Source organism: Bos taurus, chromosome 18, assembly GCF_002263795.3.
Source record: "Bos taurus isolate L1 Dominette 01449 registration number 42190680 breed Hereford chromosome 18, ARS-UCD2.0, whole genome shotgun sequence".
In the NCBI taxonomy this organism is placed as follows: Eukaryota; Metazoa; Chordata; class Mammalia; order Artiodactyla; family Bovidae; genus Bos; species Bos taurus.
In genome coordinates, this window is record NC_037345.1 from 34,604,486 (window position 1) to 34,623,733 (window position 19,248).

At 56.2% G+C, this 19,248-nt stretch overlaps 1 protein-coding gene across 4 annotated transcripts; it reads right to left on the bottom strand.

Annotated features, from left to right (window-relative positions):
• Positions 1–8,816: 8,816 nt before the first annotated feature.
• CDH16 (cadherin 16) lies at positions 8,817–18,730 on the bottom strand. 4 transcript variants are annotated; one of them, XM_005218493.5, is made up of 18 exons: positions 18,647–18,730; positions 17,626–17,683; positions 17,268–17,351; positions 16,542–16,697; positions 16,334–16,472; positions 15,820–15,978; positions 14,643–14,839; positions 13,926–14,048; positions 13,608–13,758; positions 13,175–13,402; positions 13,016–13,092; positions 12,754–12,942; positions 12,408–12,649; positions 11,726–11,859; positions 10,663–10,905; positions 10,413–10,520; positions 9,990–10,106; positions 8,817–9,189 (listed from the first exon to the last, which is right to left on the bottom strand). In XM_005218493.5, exons 2-18 carry the CDS (start codon positions 17,668–17,670, stop codon positions 9,092–9,094), a joined length of 2,490 nt encoding a protein of 829 aa, XP_005218550.1. In that variant the 5' UTR covers positions 17,671–17,683; positions 18,647–18,730; the 3' UTR covers positions 8,817–9,091.
• Between the last annotated feature and the right edge of the window lie 518 nt (positions 18,731–19,248).

The following is a 19,248-nucleotide window of genomic DNA, read 5'->3' on the forward strand; positions in this document are numbered from 1 at the left end:
AGGATAGATCTTAAGTACAGCCTTTCCCTGCATCCCCAGGCAGCCTGGCCTATGGGACTGGGTAGGCAAGAGCGGGTGGAAGCTGGGGGTGGGGGCTGGTCTTGAGCAGCAGGAGGGACCAGCAGACCACAGCCTGCCCTGCTTCACCCAACCTGTGGCCCTGGAGAGGTCTTGGATCCCCTCCTTGGGTCTGACACCTCTGACTTAAGGGAGAGTTCAGAACTCATCAGATGAACAGTGAAGCCTGCTCTCTCACCCCAGTACCTGTTAGAATTTATCAAAAAACAAAAAACAGAGGGAGGGAGGGAGAAAAGATTAGGCAACTGTGCAAGGGGGTTTGGACAAAAATGGTCATAACCCGATGTTTCTAAGAAAGAGAAACTGGACACCATGGACATGTTCTTCCTCAACATACTGGACAAAGGGATTCTAGTACATCCATCCTGGTGGACTTTAAAGTGATAGCAAAAGACTAAAGTGATGATGAAAGATCTTTATTATTTGACGGGAAACCACTACATGGAAATACTGTAAATGAGGGGATGGGAAATCAGGTTGCAAAACAGTATGCACAGTAAAACCCCAAGTTGAGATTGTTCCCCCTGGACCTCACACACACCCCCTCCACCCTTCCACCAGCTCCCTTATGACTAACCCCATTGGCCAGGGGCCACCGCGGGGGAGGGGACCGAGACTATATTGGGAAGGGGATGAGATCATCCAAAGACTGGCTGATTTAGAACCGGGTAACTTTTTCCACCCGTGTGGCTCTCAGTGTCTTCTGTGCCGGATCATAAACCTTGGCACCAGCGTACGGGTGGAGGGGGAACACGTTCCCCCTCACGAGGGGCAGAGACGTGGCTGAAGCTGGACAGAGTGCAGGTGCTGGGCTGAAATTGTAATATAATGGCAGAATGGGTCTGGGGGTCCCCAGAACCCAGCTGGGACCCTGCAAGTGCTTTGCTCCCAGCAGATCTGAGTGTTGCTCCCCAGGAGTCTTTGTGAGCAGAAAATGCATTTCATGGGTGCAGGAATATCCCAGAGGTGGAATATCCCTTGTGATGTGTTGAGTTGGGTGCCCCCGGGGCCCAGGTCTAATGCTCTGTTATGTCTTGAGATTCCTATTTGCCAGCTGGGACTTCTGAGAAGACGCCTCCTGTTTCTGGCTAAACCCAGGGAAAACCTTTGTGGGGGTAGCTGTGGAGGGGAGAGGCTGGAGTGGGAAGGGAATTGGGGTCCAACTCCAGCTAAGTAGATACAATGCATGAGTTCAGTTCAGCTCCTATTTGGACCTCAGTGTCCATCTGACTCCCTCAGACCTGTTCTCCAGTTTCTCGGAAACGTAACAGTACATCCCAAAGCTCTGAGCTTCTGTCCAGGCAGTTGTCGCAAGCTGGCTCCACTTCCCCTCTCCAGCTGCCTTTGTCATACCCACCCCCAAGCTGTGTCAGGTGCCATCTGTGCCCCAAATCAGTGTCCATTGTATTGGTTTGTCCGTGTTCATCCAGGGTGACCCTGAGGGCAGGGGCTGGCTCCAGGGAAAATGCTAAAACATGCTGGGTGAAGGAAAGGGAGGGCCCAGGAAGGGATGGGGAGGGGGGTCAGGAGAGGGCCCCTCACTGTTCTGTGTCAGGCCTCTGAGGGACCCCTTGGATCCTCAGGCACCTCACACTCCACAGAAAACAGCAAGAGATTACAGTGTGGGACACCCTGATGTGGGTTTGGCAGGCAAGGAGCAAGAACTGGGCAGAACCGGAATGAGCCGGAGCATCTCTCCTTAGCCTGAGCCCTGGGTGGCAGGGCCAGGAATGGAATTCTCCAGCTGAATGGAGTCTTTCTGGAAAATCCCCATAGGCCCTTGCAGAAACGTGCTTTTATGCCTGACTCCAGTTCCTTCAGAATGGCAGGGAAGGGGCATTTTGGTGGTGAGGCTATGTGCAGGTAAGGCCCTTATCTTCTTTGGATTTTCTTCTACTTCTCTTTTGGCTGCACCGTATAGTACGCAGGATCTTAGTTCCTTGACGGGATCGAATCTGTGCCCCCTGGAATGGAAGCGCGGAGTCCAAATCACTGGACGGCCAGGGAAGTCCCTTCTCTGGATTCTGGAACAATTGAAGTGGAGATTCAAGCATTTATTGAGCACCATCTGTCAGCTTTACAGGGTTCTCTCAACCACCCTGAGGAGCAGAGATCAAGGTCCCCATCGTTTGAGAAGAGCTGATGCCAGGAGATACCAAGTGCCTTGCCCAAGATCACATGGCCAAGTTAGGATTCTAGGCCCACTTATCGAGGGTTGTTGACCTGCTTTTAGCTCCAGTGCCCCTATCCCATTCAGGATTCCCAAAAGGACAGGCTGAAGCTGCCACTTCCAGCTCAGCTTCTCTTGACCAAGCCTGGGCTGGCCCTGTGCCTACCACTCTCAGAATAACCCTCATGGTTCTGGGCATGGATTGCTGGCCATCACCTGGAATCTATTTTTGTCCTTCGGGTAACAAGGAAGTCTCACCTTGTGCAGTAACCACTTGGGGTGAGGGGAAAACATATGACCCCCAACCCCAGCTGACCTTGCTGCCCTGCTAGGAAATGACCCCAGTAGGGAAGGAGGAAGCCTGGCTCAGCCATGCTCCCTTTCTCACCCTACTTAGATACATCCAAGAATCTAGCTTCTTCCTACCTCATCCTTTCTTGACAGTGCACACCCTCCCCCCATCCAACACACACAAAGACCAGGAAGCTGACAAATGGATCATTTGTCCTCATGATCCATTGCCTAATCTTAGGCACCTGAGCAGCCAGAAAATTCTTTCTCGCATCTAATCTGTGGAAACAAGCCCATTTCCTTAGGTGCGAGCCAGAGAGTCTTAGAGTCCAGGTGCAAAGGCTATGTGAGGACCCAGCACCTAAATTTGACTTTCCAGTTCTAGGACCCTGGAATCCTGTGGGGCAGTGGTTGATGACATTTGAGGAGATGACAGAAGCTGTAGGTATACCACAGACACTCTGGAAGGTCAAGTAAACCTTCAGAGGTCATGGACCCCAAAGGACATGTATAGAGGGGTGACCCCTGGGAGTGGGGGCCAGAGATGCTGATAGAGGTACCCCAGAAGACCTAGGGGCTCTTTTCTGCTAAAACCAAGCATGGAGGAGGGAAGAGTTTTATGACCTGAACTTGACAACATAAGATAAATGCACAGAAAAAAGACTCGAAGGAAACTAGATAAAAATGTTACCATAACAACAAAGCCAAGAATGACAACAGCTGTGATGACAATAATAATAGTAGCTATTCCCGTTTTTGAGGGCCAGTTTTGTGCCAGTCCCTGTGCTAAGTAAGGGCTTTGCTGTGTTATCTCAGTTAATCCCCACAACATGCTCTTCCGTCGATGGCCAAGGCCAATGTCCTGTGGGTAAGCATCATAAACAAGGATGGTTTTTGCCAGGTCCATAGCTTCCCTGGAGGTGAACAACTAAGCTCTCAGGCCCAGTACACAGGAGATGCTGTCCTCTCCTTGCCAGCAGAACTGGGCCAGAGAGGGCACGGCTGGCCCCCTCGGGGATGCCTTCCAGGAGCCAGCCAGGCCCACTGAGCTGACCCCAACCCCCACTTGGCCCTCCTCCTTCAGGCGTTGGGGCTCAAAATAGCAGCCGCTCGAGAGCTGACAATCAAAGGGCAGCTAAAAAAAGTCCCCTCAGTCTGGGCTCTGTCGCACACGGCTCGTACGGCCTATTTTGGGGGAGAGGGTGCCGACGTGCCAGTGGAAAATCCACGGGGCGGGAGTCTCCAAGATGGGGAACCCACGTGCCTCCCTCTCCCCCCTCCCCCACTGCCACCAAGCACACTGGCTCATGTGCACAGACACACCCATATTTGCAGCCCTCAGCCCACCTTCCTGATTGTTGGACTTCATCATCCCCACAGCAGCCCTGAAGAGGGTGAGGAAACCACAGCTCAGAGGAAGGGAAAGGACTTACCCAAGGTCACACAGCTGGGAAGTGGGCAGAACAGTGGTCAACCTGGACCCCTGTTGCTCAGAGTACAGTGCTCTCCCTGTAGAGGTGGCCCCTGGCCTATGGCCTCACTGGGGAAACCAACACCTCAACTTCTGGGGCACTTAAAGCTCTGAGGTGGTGCCCTCTGGGGTGGACTGGCTAGGAAGATGACTTGAGGGTCTTAATGACCACACAGGAAGAAATTGCACTGGAAACCCCAGGCTGGTTCTCTTGGAACCTTGCCTGCCTGTAGGAGAGGTAGATGAGCTGGCATAAGGCCTTGTCCGAGTGAACCCACCCCCCTCTCCGTCCCTGTGACCACCTCGCCCGCCCAGCCTAGGCCCCTGGAGCCTGGAAGCCCCTGCCAAGTTTCCAGGGAACGTGTTCGATAAGGGACTGGTGCTCATGACTCGCTCCCACCTAGCCACTATCTCTGACCCCGCTGCCACCAGCAAGTGGGTAAGAATAGTAACAGCCCTGCTGAGTGGGCAGGCACACAGGGACAACACAGCAACGGCTGCAGGCAGGCAGTTCTGGCCCTCCGGTTGAGGACAAGTCTCCAGCTGTCTCTTCCCATCAGGCTTCGCCACCCCCACCCATTGTCCTGACATCCAGCCACACCTTGTGATACAGCGCCAAGCCTCGTCCTCTTCCCCTGCTGCCTCAGTGGTGGAGACCTGCAGGGGAGCACACTGCCTTGTGCAGATCCTGGCCTCGCCCCCCTGTGACAAGAGGACCCCCGCCCTCCTCTGACAAGCTGTATTACCTAGAGCCAGACACTGTCCCTCTCTGGGCCCATAAGCAGAGTAAGGTGGCCCAGCAGCCTCCTGAGGCATAGAAAATGGCCAGCAAGCCCTTTCCTCTTGCTGCTGCTGCTGCTGCTGCTGTTGTTAAGTCGCTTCAGTTGTGTCCGACTCTGTGCGACCCCATAGACGGCAGCCCACCAAGGTCCCCCGTCCCTGGGATTCTCCAGGCAAGAACACTGGAGTGGGTTGCCATTTCCTTCTCCAATGCATGAAAGTGAAAAGTGAAAGTGTGGTCCCTCAGTCATGTCCGACTCTTAGCGACCTCATGGACTGCAGCCTACCAGGCTCCTCCATCCATGGGATTTTCCAGGCAATAGTACTGGAGCGACTTAGCAGCAGCATCAGCAGCAGTACTGAAGTGGGTTGCCATTGCCTTCTCCCTTCTCTTGCTAGGGCCCTTCATTGTCCTGGTACCTACTGTGGGCCTGTCTCCTGAATGCCCCTAGGAACTCTGACCCTTGGACATCTTGGTCAGAGGGGATATGGATGGGGGTATTGGAGTCCCTGGGATAAGGCATATGCTGTGGCTGAGTTCCCTCTATGAGTCTGCCTGTGACATGCCTGTTGTATGCTGAACAGCCACAAGGGTGGCTGCATCACTCTGAGAGAAGAGGCTGTTGTCATGGAATCCAGGGTGAGCGTCACCATGACATTTAAGGCAGGGAGATTTAGGGAGGCTTGCATCCAAGTCCTGAGTCACTGTGGCACCTGGAGGTAATTAAAGGAGATGAGGCTGAGTCCCCCATTCCCCTGGACTGTGGCCCCTGAATCTCTCATAGCCTGACTCACTGAATGGCTCAAACCTGGACCCAGCCCCTCCCCCAGCCTTCTCAGCCCTCCCAGCCCTCTTGCTCTCCTCATCTTCCCTGTTCTCTTGACCCTCAACCCTACCTCCTGCCCTGCCTGCATGTCCCCCATAGATCCAAGGAGTCCCAGAGGGAGGGGCCCAGGGATGCTAGGGAAGGGAAAGAAGAGAAGGGCTGGGGTGGGTTCCTGGCACGCTTTTACCACGGAGACTAGTGTTTAACACACACACACCCACAGACACACTCATGTGCACACAGGCACACATGGACTCCTAAAGGAGTGACTGGGCCGCCATGGGGTCTCCAAGCTCAGTCTCCCGGAACTAGCTCTCAGGTAGGCCTCCCCACCCCTCAGTCCTCTGGGTCCTCACACCTTCCTGAGACCCTCTCATTAGAAACACATTATCCCACAGCAGCAGGACGTTCAGAGATGAGATCAGAGAAAGAACTTCTGCCCTGAGGCCTAAGCTAGTCTTGAGATGAGTCTTGGTGGGTGTGAGTGGGGTTGGAGGAGGGGTTGTCTCTGAAGTCCCAAGACTGTTTTTTTCTTTGTGAGCAAAGGGCCAGACTGACCTCTGGGTCTCTTGCTTCAAGAGCCCTAATCTCTGGGTCTGGAAAAAGTTTAAAAATATCCTCATGTTTACATTCTTTCCAAGCCCGCCTCCCGATGCTCAGTGCTGGGTCCCTTTGATCTGGCCCTGTGCCTCTGGAAGGGGCCTGGGAGAGGGAGACCATGAGCTCCCCACCAGGGTGGACCCCACAACTCTCTCTAGACTAGTCCAAACCCCGTGAGAACCCTCAGCAGCCCCCAGAGAGAGCCTTGGAGCTGGCGAGGAGCCAAGGCTGGAAGGGATGTCTCGCCCAGGGTCACCCAGCAGGGCCTCATGGGAGCAGGAGTTGGGGTCCTTCTCCATACTCCCTCCCAAAAGCCTGGGCCTCACAGGGGCCTTGGGGAGGGTGTCAGAATCTGTGACTATAGGCGTCTGAGGTGAGCCCCGCCCCAACCCACAGTCTACGGACCAGGGAAAACCATGCTGATAGAGCTCCTGCTATTGCCCGCCACTGTTCTACACACATTTTTTTTTCAGGGATTACCTCGTGTAGTCCTCCCAACAATTCTATTTGAGTGAAACCCATTTTATCGACAAGAACACTGAGGCTCAGAAAAGTAAAGAGATTCCCCTGGGAACACACAGCAGGGAGGAGGCAGAGCACGACTCACGTGTCCTGCCCACACTGAGCCACCAGTTACCCCCCCCCCCCGCCCCCAACCTTGCCCTTGCAAGGTCCAAGCCCCGCCTGCAGAGTGAGCTCACTGACCTACCACCAAGCCCACAAAAGAGCTCCAGTTTCTTGTTTCTCTCCCTCAGAGAGCCAGGGGAAGCCACGCCCCTCCACCCCTCACTTTCCTCTATAGAAGGAGCTGAGAATGGCAGGAGAAGCTTATGTCTACAGATGCTCAGGAAAATGGAGCCCGTGTCGTTGGGGGTTGTGGACCCTGTTGTCAGCCCCACAGTCAGAAAGTGCTCTGAGGTCTAGAGGCTTGAGACCTCGTATTGGGGCAGATGCCCTCTTGAGCCCTGGTGTCCTGTCATCCACCCATTCCTTTGTGGGGGCTCCACCTACCTGCTTACCAACCCTTATAGTCGTCCACTTATCCACACACCCATCTATCTATCTGCCTGTCTACCCATTCATCTTCGGCCCACCCACCCACCCATCCATTCATCCACTCACCCACCTATCAACCTATCTACCTATCCAGAACAAGGACCCAGAAAGCAGCTAATTCCCGGGGCCCAGCTCAGCTGCTGCATGCCCTTGAATGGATGAACTTGGGAAGGCTTCTCCACCTCTTTGGGATTTACTTTTCCAACCTGATAAGAAGTTGGCTGATCCCTAAAGCTCTTCTGGGGGAATCTCGTGGGTGCAGAGACCTGCTGAGGGCTGTGGACACTGCTGGAGAGGTAACACAAACCTTGACCACCCTGCTTCTAAGACTCCCAGTTGCAGCCCTTAATTTTCCTGACCTTCACTGGAAAAATGGGGCCAATAAACCCACCCTCTCACATTGATGGAAAGATTCAATGAGATCTGCTTTCAAAGAGCTTTGTATCTTGAAGGCTTCTGAGTAGGTGCAGGCCAAGCAGAGGATCCTAGGAGATGGGCAGGAAGCTCTGCTTGGACCGAATTAGTCAGCAGAGCCTCCCTTGAGGTGGGGGAGGGAGGGATGACGTGGGCCCAGAGCGGCTAGGATCAGCTTCAGAGTCCATCCTTGGGCTGGGGATCCTGGCTGAGTTTCCCAGGCTCCCCCAAGCCCTCCAGGATGCCTGCCCCATATCTCTTGGCTGTACTTGGCCTCCATCCCACAGAATCTGCCAGGAGTTAGGAGATTATCTCCTAAAAATAGGGCCTGGGCCCCACTGAGATTGTTTTTCTCCTTTCCCTGTGATTTACCATCATCAGCTCAGGGTGCCTGGGACAACGAGTCCCATCCCAGAGACCGCTGGGATGAAGGCATGGGGGGATCATTATGTGTCTGGGGTCAGTCAAAGGGTCAGGGACGAGAGGTCAGTCTGGAGATGGGGTCAGGGCTTAGCACCAGGCCGTGGCTTAATCTCAGGCCAGGGGGAAAGGGTTCTCACCTGGGGCAGGGGCAAGGTGAGCCACGAGGGTTCCTATTCCACCCCAGTGGTGTCCATCTGAGTAATTCTCTGACTTTTTGCAGACTCCTCATCAGCCTGAGTGTAAAACTCAAAGATGCCTTGGGGGCAGAGAGACCCATCCCCAGCCTCACCTCTCCTTTCCAGCAGCATGGGGCCCTCACCATTCCTACCCAGACCCCTCCTGAGACTTTGGGACCTCTGCCCACCCCTGCATGCAGGTGATTCACACATAGGGACGCGAGTGTAACTCACACATGAGTACAGGACATGCACTCACAAGTTGCCTTCCAAGAGCACCTGTGAGTCCATGTCACTCTCAAGGACACCCTCCTCAACCATTGCCTGGACAGTTAACCCATCCAGAGTCTGCAGCCAGTGGTCTCCAAATGCCCAGAGAAATGACCCATTTGTCTCCAGCCTCAAGATCTCACGTCTTTCCCTACACGGGACCCCAGGCTCGTTCCTCAAGCCCTGAGACCCTTTCTGTGCAGCAGGAGATGGGGAAGGGATGAAGGGGCAGATGGACTTGGATGATGCACACGCAAATGGACGCTTGGCATGGGCACATGGTCTCTGAGGACTCATGGCCAGTTCTCTGAGGCTTTATTATTGGACAGACATGAGCCGTCTGAAGTGGTTCCACGGGCACTTGAGTCAGTGTGCAGGCCCCACAGACATGTCCGGGGATGTTGCCTCCCTCCTAGGGCAAGTGAAGGGGCTTCTTGCCTTGCCTCGGCCTCGTGGATCTGGAGTGCTGGGCCGTCTCCCAGTGGATTCAGATGCAGCCAGATGCCAAGTTCCCAGCAGGGGCTGCCTGGACCATTTAAACTGCCACCTTCAGGGGCACACTGTCTACTGGCTGATCCAGGTCCTTCTTCCTCGCCAGGGTCAAGTGGGTGAAGATGAGGATGAGGAAGATGCCTGAGGAGCCAGAGAGGATAGATCACCCCTCAGAAAGGGCAGTAGGACCTGTCTATCCCTGGGGACTCCTTGCTACTGGAATTGATTTAATGAGGAAGCAGTTTCCTAGATAGCATCTCTGAGGCTGAACTGGGAATGACTCTGTGGTTCTGGTGCCTGAAGGAGCATGACTGGCTCATCCGGCCCTCACCAGGTACCCATCCCCTTGAGGCTGCCCCAGAATGCCCCAGCCTCCAAGGTCCCCTTCTCTGGGGAACAGAGAAGGGGATGTCTGGGAGCCAGTGAGTTGTCCCCATGGACCTCTGAGAGGAAGGCACACTGTAGCAATGTCCTAGCACCAGTAAAGAAAACCAGCCAGGAAAAAAAAAATTTAGGGGGCTAAAGAAACAAAGGGGCTGGAAAGGGAGGCTTGAACTAAAGGAATTCGGCTGGGAAGAGTGAGCTCTGCCACACGTTGGCTGTGTAAACTCCGACAAGTTACTTAACCTCTCTGAGCATCAGTGACCTCACCTGGAAAGGTGGGGAAATGCCAGCATCACAAGGTTGTGGGAGGATTCAACTCAATAAACCTGTGCTTGGCTGATACACAGTTAAGGTGTAACAATGTAACAGTAAGTGCTGTTATCAGTGAGAGTGACCTGGACTATGGTAAAGAGGAGGCAAGAGCATAATGATTCCGAGAGTTGGGGGGGTTCTTCTCAGCCCTGGGGGGCACCATGGGAACAGGGGCACTGTTTATCTGGAGGCAGTGGCTCTGACCACCATTGCCCTCCCCAACGCAGGAACCCAGCCTCCGTTACCTATTGCTATCAGGGTGCCCACGAGAATGCCCACCGCCGACAGCTTCGTAGGCATGCCCTTCATGCGGCCCACCTTGCGCATGCACTGCCCCTCCACGTTGCAACGACACACGATCACTGAGGACAGGCAGAGGAAGGTCAGGGCGGTGCGGGAGGGCTCCCAGCTTCTCAGTGCCTTTAGCCCAGCCCAGCTGGCTATTACGTGTGCGTCTGTGCCTGTGTATGTGTCATGGGTGTGGGGGTGGGATGCAAGCTCCTTTGTGCATGTGGCTTCGTGCCCAGACACACATGTGCAGGTGTGCACAGGTATATGCTGTCCACATGAGCCTGCAGACATGTTGCCCAGTCCCTCCCGCTACATCCCAGTGGCTCCCTCAGAAACTGCATGCCCCTGACCTTGGCCGCACCCCAGCCCGGCCTCACCTCGGACCTGGATCTGCCATATCTGGTCATTGTGGCTGACAGCTATGGGGACTACGTGTTCACGAGGCTCCACCCAATGCAGGCCCAAGGTGAGGTAGGCATGGGACCCTGTTGGGACCATAAGCCGCGATCAGAGTCACCAGGCTGCTCCCCCCAGGCCCGGCCCCACCCTCATGGTGAGAGGGTGTCCGGCTTCCGAAAGCCCCGCCCCTGCCTTGGCCGCAGCCTCCCGGCTTTCCGCGGCACACACCATTGAGAGCCCGGAGTCGCCAATCCCGCTGCACGGTGGGGTTGGGACCAAGGGCAAAGCTGAAGGGACCATGTCCACCAGCCCGGTCAGGGTCCTCCCTGGGTCCACTGACAACCACCCCATGGTCCTGGCGGGGTGTGCATAGGTGTCGGGAGGGCACGGGAGCCAGCGTCGGGGTTGGGGCAGGAAGGGCCTTCAGGAAGTGGATCACAAGGGTCGCAGAGGTGCTCAGCGTTGGTTCATCTGCAGAGGAGGCAGTATTGGTGTGGCTCGGCCCCTTGTGGGGGCTGGGGTGAATTCAGGGTCCCTGGGCTGGTCCCCTTCCCCACAGTCCATCTTCTCACCCGGCTGAGCCCCTTTCGTGCCCGTCCTTCCCCTCCACCTCCACCTCTCTATCCCAGCATTTCCACGCTAGTCTCTTCCTCACAATGCCCTTCACCCCCTTCACCATCCAAACACCTGCCAGGCCTTTCTGTGCCTTTTTGGATGGAAAGCTTGCCTCACCCCAACCCCCACCCCGGCCCCCGGAGCCAGGGCCCAACAATGCAGAAATGCCCTGACTACACATGAGCTCACCCCTGCTGTCTGTCTTGCATCACAGGACAGCCCAGCTCAGAGCGGAAACCTGACATCCCGCCCCTGGGCCAGCTCTTCATCCCGTCAACATGGTGTTTGGAGTCCTCCCCACCTGACCTCATCCAAGCTCACCTCCTGGCACGCCTCCCGGGGAGAACCCCTGGCCCTTATCTGCCCCCTCACCTCCCGCCCAGCCCCAAACCCTCTGCTCCCAGTTTGTGTCTAAAGCTGACACCCTAAGAGGCCCCCCCGCAACCGCCCCAGGGCTGCGGTTGGGGGATTACAAGTGTCTGGCGAAGAGGATGGTGGTGGAGCAGAAGCCAGGCATTCTCAGAGAAGGACACTGTACCCAGCCCCTTGTCCCTCCCTCCTGCCTGGGGCGGAGTGGATGCCAGCAAGGGCCCTGGGGAGGAGGCTTGGTCCTGCCCATCTGTCTGTCTGAGGCTCTCTCACCCTCCCAGGGGTCCCCACCATAGGCTGGCCATACCTGCATCCTGGGCCTCTATGAGAACTGTGTACATGTCCCCAGGCTGGGCGCCCTGCAGGGGCCGGGCTGTGTGCACCTCCCCGGAGATCTCCTTGATGCAGAGCCAGCCCTCGGAGTCATTGACCAGGGAGAACCTGAGGCCCAAAGAAAATGGGGAGGGAGGCAGTGACCGTATATGGGGTCTTGCCCAGAGACCTCCAGGGCCATGTGACATGCTCGAGTCCAACATTCCCTCTGTGACTTGAAGGCAGCAGCAGCATCCATGATCTGTCTCCAGCTTAAGGGACTTGGGGTGGGGCAGGGCTTAAATCACAGACACCGAGGCTGAGAAAGGGACCACACTAGAGCCTGTGGGGCTCTAGACTTAATTCCACTATTCCCAGGACAGCCCACAAAAGGCCAAGATGGAGCCAGAGGCCTGGGAACAGCAGTCTGGGTGGGTGGCAGGAAGAGGGCCGGGTATACAGGATGGAATGAGGAGGCATCATCTGAGCTCTCAAGGGGTCCCAGCACCCCTTCTCCCTGCTACCCTGGTGCCCCCAAGAGTCACAACCTGCATATTAGCCAATGGTTTGAGGAAATTTCCAGGTTGTAAATAATGTGAGTTCCCTCTGAGGTCCGGGGGTCATCCCCAAGGAACAGAGGAGGTCCATTCTGGGTAAGGGGCTGGGCTCCTGCTCACCTGAGGGGACTGCTCAGGGGGTCTGAGGGCTGGACAGTCAGCAGGAGGGAGCCGGCAGGGGTGCTGATGGGCACGCTGGCCTCATAGCTCTCCCGGTCCAGCTGAGGAGGCGGCACCACCCTTTCCACCAGCACAGTCACAGTGGCTGTGGCTCCTGGGCCTGGGCCTGGCCCCACCAGCTCTTCCACGTTCCGCACCACCACCACCAACTTGTGGCTCGGAGCTGCCTCATAGCTGAGGTTCTGGAACCAGAGGGACCTGGGTCACTGTGTGGGCCAAGGCATGGCGCCCTCATGCATGAATGTGTGCGTGTATATGCACCCCTTCTCCAGCCTTAGCCCCTTACCTTGAGGAGTCGCAGCTGGACATGAGCGGAGTCTGGCTCCCAGTCCAGGCTGAAGGTCCCCTCTTCATCCCCTGCCTCGATGGCAAAGTCCATGAGGCGGAAGGCAGGCTCGAGGTCAGCATCAGTGGCCGTGAGTGTGGTCACCAGAGTCCCAGGCTCTGCATCCTCAGGGAGACTCACGGGCTCAATCTGGAGAGATGGCGAGGGACCATGAGCCCACCATTACTGCCTTCTGAAGGGGTCCTTCCCTGTGCCCGCTTACCTGGGAAGTGGTGAACTCAGGGGCATGGTCATTGATGTCCGTGATGGTGACTGGTATTTCACAGGTGCTGCTGAGGCCTGAGACAGAGGAGGGCATGTTGGGGAGGCCAGGGTGGGAGCCGAGGGGTCAGGGAACCCCGGTCACCACTGGGGCACTTACCACCATCTGTTCCTCCTAGGTCCATGGCCAGCACCTGAAGCAGGATGTTCTGGCCAGCTTGGAGCTGGGCAGCCCCCAGGGTCACGCTGCCCGAGGTGGAGTCCAGCTCGAAGGCTCTCAGTTCTGCCGGCTCCTCAGGCTCAGGGCTCAGTAGCTGATACACAACATGGGAATTGGGGGAACTGGGGGCATCTGCGTCCTCTGCCGAAATCTTAGCCACCTTGGTGCCTGCGAAGATGACACCCACTTGGCTGGGACCACAGCCAAGCCTGGAGGCCTTACCCCCTACTCTTCTTTGTGTATGTGTGTGGGTTGGGTCAGACGTTGACATAGGGGCCTGGGGCTGGCTGGCGCCATAGCACAGGAGAGTCACATGGCATAGTTCACAGGGACTTTACCACTACCCAACCCCCTAACAGGGCCCATAGCCCACCTGGGGGGCTGAGCTCCGGGATGCTGACTGAGGGGCCTCGTGGGGGGCAGATGGGAGCATTGTCATTCTCATCTGTCACCACCACCTGCAGCTCCAGTGGTGCTGCGTAGTCCTCGCTGTGGGTGTTCTGAGCCCACACCTGGAGCAGGTACTGTAGTGGGCAGTGGGAGGGCTCCAGGTGAAGACCAGGGTCTTCTCTTCTGGTGGGCCGCTCCAGTTCTTCTGCCTCAGTGCCTGTGGAGGGTGTGACACCCCTAGAAGCCCCCTGACCAGGGACCAAACACCCCTCAGCCTGTCCTGGCTCCCCCTTCATCTCACCTCAGCCTGGGCTTCTCGGTCCAGCTCCTGGGTCACATAGAGTTTCCCCTCTGTGTCCACATCAAAGGGTCCCTGGGGCTGGCTCTCCAGGTGATAATGTACATCCCCCCCATTCCAGTGGACCTGGGAGGGGGGCACAGAATGAGGGTCCCCAGGATGAGGGGCAGGAATAGCCCATGTTATCCCTTATGTTCCAGCTGCTCACGGTTTAGGGAGCCTGTGCCCCAACTGCCACGTGACTCCAGGCAAGCGACTGTCCTTTCGGGAGTCCAGGTAGGGTCCTTTTGTTCAGGGCGGTTGTTGTGGCAACTCTGTGGTGGCCTTGCCCTGGTTCAAGCCTGGATTCTGCCCAAAGTGTCTGAATGACCAGATTGTTTTATTCTCTGCCCTCTGGGACTGAGCCTGACCCCAGGGCATTCCTCGAGGAGGCCTGAGACATTCCTGGCCTAGGTGACAATCCCCATGGCAGCAAGGAGGTAGCAGCTGTTCTGTGAGGAAGCCTGGGGTGAGGTCAGAGCATAGAGCTCAGGGCCTGGTCCTTTAAACACTCATTGCATCATGGAAGCTGATGGGGACGGAGGAGGGGGGAGCATAGTTAGAGGTGGAGCAGGAGTCAAGGTCAAGTTGGGCCCCAGATCCAAACCCCAATCTCCACAAGACTCAGGCCCAGCTGCACCATCCATGGAGTTATTTCAGCTGTAACAGCTATTTACTCACCTGGGCAATGTGGTGTGGGTATGGGACTTGGAGATTCTCTGCCAGGTGGACAGGATCTAGGGGCACCCAGGTGTTCTCCACTATAGAGACATCTATGGTGGCTGTGGCCTGGTGGCCTGAGGCCTGGTCACCCATGTCCTTGACCTGTACCAACAGCTGGTAGTACCCCTCCAGAGCCTTTTCTAGGCTGGTGCTCCCTAGAAGGGGAAGGCAGTCAGCTGGTCAGGGGGCCAGGGCATCCTTCTCAGCAAGGAACCAAACAAAGCCAGGTACATGGCAGGTGTTCAGAATATTCTCTTGGCCAAGGGAGCCTGTAGCACCATTGTGAGCACCTAACCTGGACTTGACAGTTTACAGAATCACTTGCACATCTGTCCACACAATGAATGGTTGATGTACTGCATTCGTGGATGGCCAGGATGAGGGGGTACATGGGTGGATATGTAGATGAATGAATGACTGGTTGGATAAATGGACAGTTGACTAGATGGATGGATGGAGGCTTGGGAGGGTAGATAGATGGGGATTTGGACCTGTGGATGGATGGTTGGGTAGATGGACTATATATGTGGGTGGGTGGTAGATGGGTGAATGAGCGAGTTGTATGATTGGCTTCTTTTTCTCTTCCCAATTTGTTTCTTTGGTCTGAACTCCCAGGTTCGGGTCTCTCTTGCCATCCGTCCCAAGGTCTCTCAGCAGTGTTCTGGCCCACAGCCCCTCAGGTCTCTCCTACCCTTGCCTCTTAGGCCCAGGTTTGTAAATGTAGGGTTGAGGCACTTCCAGTCATGTGCATGCTTAGTTGCTCAGTTGTGTCCAACTCTTTGCGACCCCATGGACTGTAGCCCACCAGACTCCTCTGTCTGTGAGATTCTCCAGGCAAGAGTATTGGAGTGAGTTGCAATTCCCTCCTCCAGGGGATCTTCCCAACCCAGGGATCAAACCTGGTCCTCCTGCATTGCAGGTGGATTCTTTACCACTGAACCACCAGGGAAACCCTGCTTCCAGGCACACCATTTCTTAACTCTCCGTGCATGGTCCTGGCTCCACACATGATTTTGCCTTGCTACCCTCTCCAGCTGCAATACTCTTTTATCTCTTGAGCTGCAAACCCATCCTACAGCTCAGATGAAACCCAGCTTTCCCTGTCCCTCCCTTTTCACATTGAGCTCAGGCTCACCCTCAGGGCTCAGAGCCAGAGCGCCCAGCCGAGGCTCCAGCTGGAACATATCTGAAGCAGGCTGGGCTGGGGCCTGGTTCAGGATGTGGAACCGAAGATCCGAGTTGGTTGTGCCTGGCTCATCCCCATCGGAAGCCTCCAGGAAGAAGAAGGGGACACCTGGGAGTATGGAGAGAGTTTACCATTAGGGCCAAAGGCATAGGGAGAGCCTCCCACGCTTCACCTATCTCTCCCTGGTTCTTCCTTCCATACCCATCATCATATCAGGACTCTGAAGGTGCGCCATGACTCTTCACCCCACTGCACAGATGAGTAAACTGAGGCCTAGAGTAGATGGAACTCACCTGTGGACCTTCAGTTGGGTGGGGGGTGCAGATGAGACAGAAATGGGAGGGGAGCAGTTTGGACCCTGTTGCCCTGTCCCTATGCCATCTCTCTGGCCATCTGTTTCCTCTCTGTTCTCCCATTGGTGCCCACCTGACCTTGCTGTGAGTTCACTGCTTTGGGCACTCACCCGGCCTAGTACCCCGGCTCAGATGAACTTTGTAGGTGGCCTGAGAGAAGTGGGGCACCTGGTCATTCTCATCCTTCACACGCACACGCACAGGCTGCGGGCCCCACAGGACACGTCTGTTCTCGGTCTCCAGGGTGACCTGACAAGAAGGAGTGGTCAGAGCCCCGCCCTCCCCAGGCGACTTCCCCCTCCCCCGGCCCAGCCGTACCTGTAGCTGGTATTCTGCCTGTTCCTCCCGGTCCAGGGCCCTGGTCACCAGCAGGAAGCCAGATTCTGGGTCCACAGCAAAGAGGCCCTCCCCTGCCACTCCTGCATCTCCTGACACCACAATCTGGCCCTCAGTCTCCTCACGGGGCAACAGCAGCTGGTGGGGGAAGAACAGAGGTGAAGGGAGCTGGGGGCGAGTCTGGGGGATGCCCCTTCCACCCAATAGCCCCGTTTTTTAATATGGGGAAACTGAGGCTCAGAGAGGGCTTGTGCTTGCCTGAGGTCACAAAGCCAAGTAAGGAACAGGATGGACATTCAAAGCCAAAGCTCTTCCGCCTGTGTTGGGTGCTCCCTTGTACTCTCTGCCTTACTTCCTGAAGCTTGAAACCCCTCCTCCATCACTTCATCCTTTAATTAACTAATTAATTATTATGTTTTAAAATTTGGGGGCCATGCCGTGCAGCCTCTGGGATTTTTAGCTCCTTGATCAGGGATTGAACCTGGGGCCCCGGCAGTGACAGCACTGGTCCTAACTACTGGACCGCCAGAGAAGTCCCCCTCCTTCCATTTAAAGCTCTACTTTCTTCTGAGATGAAAATCTTACTAGCCATTCACACTATACCACATATTCTCTAGAAAGCCAGAGCAGTGAAGAGAAAGGGAGGCTGGAGGTAGAGGAAGCAGGACCTGGGGGAGGGCAGCCTACCCAGTCAGCTCTCAGACTCACCTTCGTCAAGTACAAAGGGAAATTTCCACCATAGTTTTCCGGGACTTCGACATACAGCTCTGCAGGCTGGGCTCTAGGGAGAGCCTGTGGAGGGATTCTCAACACGTCACCAAACTGTACCTTCCTCCCATGGGTGCTACGACCCAACAAAGAAGGGGAATTTCTACCCCTTCCCTGGGCCTGGTCATACGTTATCCCTCCGCCCCTGGCCTTTGACCTCCTAACCCCATGACAGGCCTAGAGCCACATCCCCCAGACACTACCATCCATAGTCAGTGCAACTGGTCCAGATGGAGTAGGGGGTGAAAGTGCAACCCCCAAGGCCAGGATCTGAGGGCAAGGAGAGGGCCTGACTCACCTGGGGGACTAAGAAGCAAAGTAGCCAGAGCCAGGCAGCGACCATGGTCAGGATGGGCCTGTAAGGATCCAGCCCAGGTTGGTGCACAGAGGGTCCCTCCCATAACCCTCCCTCTAGAAAGTGTTCCTCACCCATTCCCACTGAGTCCCAGGCCACAGCTTCCCCAGGCCCCATGGGGTACAATGGCCCCTCCTCCTTCAGCTGGACTAGGGGGCAGGCAGTCAGGCCGCCTGTGCCCTGTTTTGTGCTGCCCCAGCAGTTCTCAGAGCAGCCCCTCCCCCACCACTTGGACGCTGCCCACCCCGCTCCCACCCCCTCCCTCCCCGGCCTGAGCCTACTGCACACACATAGCCTGGCTTCACAACCGACTGGCCTCCTCTTCCTCTGCTTTGAGGGGCCTGTGGCTCCCCATTGCCTGCAGCGCAGTGTCTGGCTCCTTGGCCAGGCCCACCAAGACCGCCAGGCCCAGCTGCACTGCATCTCTTGGTTCTTGTGCCCACAAGGATCTCCACAGGGAGCTTCACCTCCAGACTTCTGTCTCCTTCCCACCATAGCCTCCCCAGCTCTCGGATCCCAAAGTACTCATTTCCCAGCAGTCTCCCTGAATCACCAAGGTTTGAAGCTAAAAAGACCCTGATGACACTGAGGGCCACCTCCTGTGGTCGCCTCACATTGTAGGCAAGGCCTGAAGGGCAAGAGCTGACCAAGGTCACAGAGGATTTGACCACAGGAGAATTCTTCCTGAAACAGAGGACTCAGGGTTCAGGGTTTCCAAGACTGTTCTAACTCCCACTGTTATCCTGCAGACATGGAGCCCTCACAGGACAGGACCCCTGCCCTCACCTCAGTGTTTTCCAGCACTCAGCACAGTGCTGGGCATGCAGAGCACAGACAGCCACACCAATCACTCCCGGGAAGTTTTCCCTGGACGACAAGGCATGTTTCTCCCTCCCCTGCCACCAACCCCTGCCTCAGCCCTGCCACCAACCCAGGTCCCAGGTCCCAGCTCCCAGGCCCTCACCCACTGATGCCCGAGGCTGGCTTCCCTTGGTCCAGCTGCCAGGTGAGAGGAGTCTTTCTACAGGAGTGCTGGCCAGGCCAAACTGGGTGGAACAGGGCAGGGCGGACACTTGAGCAGGTAGGCGGGCCAGCCACGCTTGCTCAGGAGTGGAAAACACCCCTGGGTCCACAGCAGCAGGCCTGACCCTGCCCAGCCCCTCAAGTTACTCATTGACTTTGAAAAGTTGGAGGCTGCTCGGCATCCATGACCGCCAACCCCAGGAGGTGGGGAGATCTTCGACCTGGTACTTGTCCCACCCCTACACAGCTCAGTGGATACTTCTCGGCCCCCTGGATTTGGACATGACCCTTTTCCCATGGCTCCAGACTTGCTCCCACTTCTCCCCCTTATGCACCAGTGTCTGCAGCCCCGCCTTGGTCCACGCTGTTCCTTTTTCCTGGAATGCCCTTCTCACTCCTTCATCTGTCTGCTGATCACCTGCTCAGGCTTCAGCGCTCAGCTCAAATAGTCCCTGCTCCCAGGAAAGCTTCCCTGGGCTCCCAGGTTTGTTTGGGGCTCTCCCATGCTGATACTTCACCCCTACCCATGCCCCTATGCCATAG